This window comes from Nuphar pumila, chromosome 6, assembly GCF_984573655.1.
Source record: "Nuphar pumila chromosome 6, dmNupPumi1.hap1.1, whole genome shotgun sequence".
Classification (NCBI taxonomy): domain Eukaryota; kingdom Viridiplantae; phylum Streptophyta; class Magnoliopsida; order Nymphaeales; family Nymphaeaceae; genus Nuphar; species Nuphar pumila.
In genome coordinates this window covers 39529794-39537414 of record NC_143254.1, presented here as the reverse complement: position 1 = coordinate 39537414, position 7621 = coordinate 39529794, and the positions used below count along the sequence as shown (strand labels likewise).

General features: G+C 40.7%; 1 protein-coding gene across 1 annotated transcript; it reads right to left on the bottom strand.

The window, feature by feature from the left end:
- Positions 1-3183: 3183 nt before the first annotated feature.
- LOC149834692 (uncharacterized) lies at positions 3184-6577 on the bottom strand. Its single transcript, XM_090009431.1, has 6 exons — positions 6530-6577; positions 4724-4831; positions 4367-4463; positions 3768-3837; positions 3610-3712; positions 3184-3270 (listed from the first exon to the last, which is right to left on the bottom strand). The coding sequence occupies exons 1-6, from the start codon at positions 6575-6577 to the stop codon at positions 3184-3186; spliced, it is 513 nt and encodes a 170-aa protein (XP_089865557.1).
- Positions 6578-7621: the final 1044 nt, after the last annotated feature.

The window sequence follows — 7621 nt, the reverse complement described above, 5'->3', positions numbered from 1 at the left end:
AATAAGAACAATAAATAACTCTAATCTATTCAGCTGAATTAAAAGAATTAAAATAAATAAAGATTTCTACTACCAATTTCTAATTTAAGCTAGCAATTAAATGAAAACTAATTAAAGCTAATAACATTTGAGTGTTCATTATATTCTATTATTTGAGAGCATCAATTTTGATAAAAAAATGTATCGAATATCAAATAACGACCATCAAGCATCAAACATCGAATGTGTAGGAATGATATTTTCTCTTTTTAAGACTAAGAAGCCCAAAAATCCAATATTCATCAAGTGAACACCTTTTCAAACCAACCAAACAACAAAATTGGAAGAACCCAAATTCACAATCCAAGAATCAAAACACAGGCAAGGTTCTGTTATGTGACCTTCCCATCCATGTAGAAGCAACAACATTTATGTTAGAAAAAATACTAGAGAGAAACGGTGAAAGGAGCTGCCGTCGAGCCTGTTGCAGGAAAAGAAAAAAGGTTAAAGGAGCTCCCACCGATGTGCGCAAGAATGCCAGAGAGGAAGAGGGTGGTCGCCGGAGAGAGAGAGAGGGGACATGGGAGGAGGCGATAAGTCGCCGAGCTCGGAGGCCACCAGCGGCTTCAGTCGCTGACTTATGCAAGGAAGGGGGCCAGAGACGAGAGGCGAAGCAGAGGAGGGGGCAGTCGACAACTGGAGAGAGGGAGGGAGGGGGCAGCAGCCGAAGAGAGGGAGGGGGCGGTTGACAGAGAGCAGGAGGGGGGCGGTCGTCGAAGAGCAGGAGGGAGGGAGCGGTAACAGGAGAGAGGCAGGGGGCGATCGACGGAGAGCAGGAGGGGGGCGATCGTCGGAGAGCGGGAGGGAGGGAGCGGTAGCCGGAGAGAGGGAGGGGGCAGTTGACGGAGAGCGGCGCGAGTGAGAGAGGAAAAGATTGATTTCGTGCCCTAGATGGGTGTTTTACATCGACATTTAGCGACGAATAGGCGACAAAAACATTTCGTCGCTACCTAGAGAGTGCAATTAGCGATGAAATATTTTTGTTGCAAACGTCGTCGCTAACTAGGGCCAGAAAAATTTTGTCGCCGCATCTGTTGGTACGTGCGACGGGTTTTGCAACATAAATTTTTCGTCGCTAAGTTCGTAAATATTTTGAGTGTTTACGGCGGATAGTTTTCTCTCTCTAATCCGTCGCAACTTTGCGACGGAAAAAATCCGTGGCAAAGTTCCGTCGCTAATTAGCATTTTTCTTGTAGTGATCTAGAAATAAAATGGGGAAATCTCTCTCTCTCTCTCTCCCCCCCCCCCCCCACCCCCCCCCACACACACAGCCTCAGCATGTAGAGAAGGTAGGGATGTCAATGAACCAGATTTTATCCAATATCCGGCCGAGTTTAATTCTGTTTAGTAGCATTTGGTAAGCAAAAACAATATCGGATTGTATAATCAGATGCATATATGATTTTGATTTTTTGCTAAAAAATCCGAGAAATATCCGAATTTGACAGATATTTGAATCCATTTACATGTAAAAAAAACGGATCTGCTATGAGCTTGTCACCATCCCAATGTGAATTGGGATCCATTTAGCCAACACCCGATTAGTGGAATATGGTAGGCCACAATCCAATTCGAACTGTTTACAAGGGAAATAGCTTGACAAAAAAAAAGGAATTCCAGCTGAGGCCAAGGACTAGCTCATTTGACATACAATATTTCCTTCTAAATTGAATGAGCAGAACTGCTAATTTGCAAATGTGTATAGTAACGACTAAGTTTGCCCTTTTCTGCAGTTGAAGGACCACAAAAGAACAGGCTAGACAAAGGATCACCTCACGCGGTTACAAGGACTAGAGCCATGCGAAGACACCACAGTAGCACGTTCATATCAGAGATCCTGCTTTCCATGAGAGTGAAAATCTATGCTTCACTCAAGTTGGCAATAGAATTTACATGTGGCGAACCAGCGTCATCGTGATTATTCATACGCTACGAGTGTGTCTTTTCGCATCCAGAAAGGCTCCGAGAGCCAAGTTCTTCTTCTCGTGGACATCTTGAAATTCAACTCGTCTTCCGTGGCCTGCTCATACTAAAATAGTTATTAGTCAAGATGGCTACCAACCTAGTTACCGGGCCCAAAACACATGATCTACATGCTTAGTGTCACTTCTCAAAGAAATCATGCTACGTAATTCTCCACTTCATACCAAGTCAATGAGGCACTTTTGAAGCCATTCCCGCTCAAAATTGGAAAAATTAAAAATTCAGCCAATATCACTGCATTGGCTAGCATGTTGCTGAAACCGACCTCATGCATGGCTCATCCATGATTGGTAGGTTTCCTCAAACACGTAACAATAGCTCCACCTGAGCAATTAACAACCTAAGCTAAAGTTCCAATGTGAGTTTCAATGCGAGTTCCAATGCAGACGCACAATATTCAATTTTTGTCAATCCACATGATTTTCCTATTCATGCAGTTTATTAGCACAGGCACAGAAGGCAAGCACTGACATAATTTAGAAATATCCCAGCAACAAGCAAACTAAATCCTGTCCCATGTCCCAGCAAACATATTTTTCTGGTTATGCAATTTATTGTACATTGAAAGGCAAGTATGTACCAACAACTTATTAATGCAATTTATTGTCTCCCACTCTCTCTTTCTTGGCGTCTCTCATAAGAAACACACAAAGAAGAAGACTTTCCAAAAATTCCTTTTGATTTCATTCAAAACACACACAGTACATTTTGTATTTAAATAAAAAGGAAAAGAGGTGGACCTTAGCTCCAACGTCTACTTCCCACCCTCCTACATTCAACCCACCTAACACTTAACAAACTAACAACTAAAGTAATAAATACAATTTAAAAGAACAAAACTATCCTAAGCGATATTCAAGACATGAAAGGGAGGAGAGACTAACGTCTCTCCCTCCGTGGGACCCAAATCAGAACTAAACCTAAAAAATAAGAAAAAATACAAAAATTCAAAAATAAAATCCGAAACACTTTCAAAATTCGATGTTCAGGATTCCGGGTTTGGCACATGATTCGAAGCAGCGAAACTCGCTGCATCATTTTCTGCCTCAAGTTGGGTTTAATTTTTGTTAAGAGGATTGATGTATGTATACACATGTACAGAGATTTGATACAATAAAGTAAAATGTAGTAATTTGATAATCTCACGTACATGAGTGTGTCCTAGAGTATATATAAGACAAAATCAGGACCAATGCTGCAAGGACCATCACCATATAGCTGCATCTCTACATCAGTTGACACTTCTATCTGACAAGGAATATAGTTTTAAGTCAAAAACAGAGAGAAAGATGCCAGAGAATTAACATTTATGTTCAAATTAAGCACAATTAGTTCCAAGTTGGGTGAGATGCTGATAGACTATGTTCAAAGCCCCAAATTGGATCGCTAGCAACCCAAATAGGAAATGTCATTGTCCACACAGACCAAGTTGTTCAAGGATGTTGAAAAGTCATCTTTGGTCATAAGAAAATATATCAAGTCACTTACAGAATCAACTAATTCAGGATAAGGTGGATCGGGCCATGTCCTGAATCAGTTTGCTGATCCTATAAATACCAATGAAGTGGGATATATGATGGTACTTACAACCAATGCATGAAGCATTCTGTCACACTTCAATCGCCTTAACCACTTGTCATGGTCCGCCACATCATCAATAGTTGGAAATTCAAATATATTAGTCTTCATTCTTTTATTCACATATTTAAAATTAATAGCATAAAAAGATATATGCATTGACATACTTGTGAGTAAGAAACATGTATCGTGCTCCACCAAGCTTCTCAATGTTGTATGCAAGTCGCTCTGAATAACCTGGACTACAGGATACATCATATTAATTTTAGAACCACATTGGAAAAAATAAATATTTTGAAAGTTTGATCTTTCTCAAGATTTTCAGTCAGTTGCCAACCAAATAGTCATAGATAAATAGGAGTGTCATAATGCTGTCCCATTTCATGCATCCACACCTTTTCCAATTCCCCATGAGAATTAACAAACTTTCCTTATAAAATTAAAGTCCTATATGATTTATAAAGACACCATTTATTTATGTGTGAATGGTGGTCCTCACACGTTAAATGATAGAAATGGCCAATCTTTTAGTAGGGACAACTTATGAATGTCACCAAGTTGATGGGATGTCATGAGTTCAAAACCCACATGGGCGTCCCTTGTCGCAAGGTAGAAGCTGGGTGTACTCCCCATGGCAGGGAAACCTCAAGGGTTTTACCAACCGGAGCCTGCCATTCTGCATCTGGTAACGAGGGAAGGGGTTTTCCAATGGTCTAGCCCAAAAAAACAAAACAAGAAACAAAAGGTGAATCTTTGGTTCTAAGACCTTGCTTATCAACAAGGATGTTTCCCTTGGGATGTATAATCAAATATGAAGTTGCTCCATAGGATCTTTCAGAGTGATAACCACAGTGGTATACATCCTGCAAACGATCAATAGATAGATGTATAATAACTGGAAGGGAAGCATTTTAAGGATTTAGAGCTTCAATATCAAAACAAGTTATAGCTGCACATTTTCTTCCTCTTAAGGGAGAGTATAGGACATCAACTATTAGTAAATTCATTTGAGATGCAACTAATGCTTAAGACAGCATAAACTACAGAGCCAGAAAATGCAGATTAATGAACAAGCAATGAGGATACAAATCTCAGATCTGGACAGTCAAAAGTAAAACATTACCGGAAGCTTCTTCTCATCTAATGGAAGAGGGACCATTTTTTGTACATCAAGGATATCAGAGGGAGCACTTTCAGTATGAATGGAACTTGTAGGGCAGCTAAGCAGTGCCTGTCAGCACAGAAAGAGAAAAACATCAAACAGGCACTAAAACACAGCTAAGCAGTGCCTGTAAACCCAAAAAGGAAAAAAAATCAAACATGCTACTAAAACAGAAATTTTATAAGGGCAATTTATCTCTGATGTACAACCTTAAATAAAATAAATTCTAAAAGCGTTAAAATTTTGAAAAAAGAAAGTTATGAAGGCATAAATGTCAGTGCATGTTACTGAAGTCACCAATAGTTGAGAAAGCAGCGCTCAAGCTCTGCATTTCCAAGGTAAAAGAGATAAATCTACCTCCACCAAAGGTCGTGTTGGACTCTCAACTTCCCAGGCATCTACGAAAGCTTTAAATCCTGCTTTTGTTGCCTTATTTGACCATGCAAATGTATCAGAAATGAACATGATAGTAATCCATTTGATTTTTCATATACTCCGCTCTGTCCTCAACAAATGTTTGATCTTTACAGTTTATATCACCTTAGCTTACGACAGATTTCTTTCAACTGACCAGATAGTTTGAACTGGACACAATCAACTTCCGATGTTGGAAATAGCAATGATGAACATAATGAAATGAAACAAGGGTGAACAAATATAATGCCAACAAACGGCTTATGCACACACGAATCGGAGGTTCAAATGAACCGATTACAATCTCATATGAGATGAAATATAAAACAGCAAAAAGCATAAAAAGCCTGTTGAAAAAGTGAGAGAGCCTTTGTATAAAATACCAAAATGCTTCAAAGAGCATTGATGTACAATTTGGGAGTGAGGCTCTATTTATAGAGACTCACTCAAGGAGTGGGAGGCAGTCCAACGACTAGTTGGACCGTCTCTCAACAGTCATAATATGACTGTCACAAACTTTAAAAAAATAAAAAACTAAAAGGAAAAACAAGTATTACACTTAAGTCCCTACTGGACTGTACTATATACAAAAAGACAAAAATACCCTTGCCGGGTATTTGTATATATATTTAAAACCCACAAAAAAATTTGTTGGATCCGGGTCGGGTCCGGATCCGACTCGAACCCGACTTGAGCACCCGATCCGGGTGCCCGAAGCACCCCTGTTGCCTTTTTCCTTGGTCAGGCCCCTGCCGCATTATTTTGCCGGTATGTAGGGGCTTCGCCCCTACTGCAGCATTTTTGGTAGGTAGGGTCAAAGTCCCCTGCCTCCTTCCTTTTTGTCAGGTAGGGGATTTGCCCATGCCGCCTTATTTTGTAGGAAGGTAGGGGCGAGTCCCCCTGCTCTTCTATCAGGTAGGGGCTTCGCCCCTGCCCCCTCATTTTCGGTAGGCAAGGGCTTCGCCCCTGCCCCCTCATTTTCGGTAGGCAAGGGCTTCGCCCCTGTCGCCTTATTTTTTTTCGACAGGTAGGGGCAAGACCCCTGGCTCCGACCATTTCAGCAAGCAAGGGCTCATCCCCTGCCTCTCTCGGATTCCTCCTGTAAGGGAGGGCACACTGCCCTCCCTTCATCCTTTCTGGTAGAGGGAGGGTGCTGCTGCACCCTCCCCTTCCTTTCTGGTCGGGCCAGCGGCCGGAAGCAGGGATCGTGCCCCAGCCCCTGCCCCTGTTTCTTTTATAGGCCGGACAGCGGGCAGAGGTTGCACCCCTGCCCCTTACCTCTTGTTTAATTCGACAGGCAGGGGATGTGCCCCTGCCCCTTCTCCTTTCCTTTTTGTTGTTTAAGATACTTACATATTGAACCTTTCGTAGCTTGCGCAACGGCACCCGCTTGCACCCCATGGCCTGAGACGTACATTACTTACACTCGAAGATGTACGCTACCCCGATACTCTCAAAGGTAGGAAAAAGTTGCTTAAAAGACAATGAATGAACTAAAATAAAGCAATTAAATTTTAAAATGGAAAAGAAAGGACAATGGATGAACTAAAATAAAGCAATTAAGATTAAATGAAAAAGAAAGGACAAAGGACACAAGACAATGTATATGTATACATATATCTATATACGTACGCCTTTAACTCAAAGATGCAGTTTCGCGATCCTTGTCCTTTTTACTTTCCTGTCTTTGCTGCTTTCTATTGCCACCGCGCTTGATGTGCATGAGTTTTTATTTTCACTTACTTTCTTTTTGTAGCCTTGAGTGTATATTGTTTCGCTTATTTGTTTTAAAAGACATGACTCGCATGTGTGCATTTTGGTTCTCTAAAAAGAGGATTTTTAGGTGCAAATCCATTTTTAAAATGCATAGTTTTGCAAACCAGAATTTAAAAGTCTTTTCCTGTTACGCGATAGCAACTACATCCCCAAAATCAATGTATTTAGGAGAGGTGTTTTACAACTTCGGTTTTGTGTATCTGACACAACTCGAATGACCTTTATTAGGGGCACAAACTTGTGTTTTGGTGTGGTTCTTTTGAGAAACCCTTACCTCGTTTATCGAGACCAGTATCGCGAGATATGCACAACATACGGATACTGCGATAGACGAATGAGAGACCCATGGCAATCTTGCTTCGTGCAAGTTGCACCATGTTGTACCCACTGTTTAAAAGACAAATCCTATCAAAATAAGATATTTGGCTATAGTGTATTCTATTTATGCTCTTGTTCGAAAGATGCGGGGTTGTGCGTGGGTGCTAAAATTTTTAAGAAAAAGATTTCTTTTCGTGAATCCAGCTTTTCAAATATACAATTTTGCAAGGTAAAGTTTGAGAGCCAATAGTTTGCAAAATAACAACTAAGTTTTCCCAAGATGGCGCATTTGAGAGAAGTATTTTAAAATTGCAGTTTAAGATTTTGATATAACTTGGATAACCCCGATTA

Coding starts and splice junctions, on each gene's coding strand:
- LOC149834692 (XM_090009431.1), bottom strand. CDS start 6,577: ATGGGGTGCAAGCGGGTGCCGTTGCGCAAGCTACGAAAGGTTCAATAT. Junction 3,838..4,366: donor CATCCTTGTTGATAAGCAAG/GTCTTAGAACCA, acceptor CCTGTAGTCCAG/GTTATTCAGAGCGACTTGCA. Junction 3,713..3,767: donor TACATGTTTCTTACTCACAA/GTATGTCAATGC, acceptor TGTGAATAAAAG/AATGAAGACTAATATATTTG.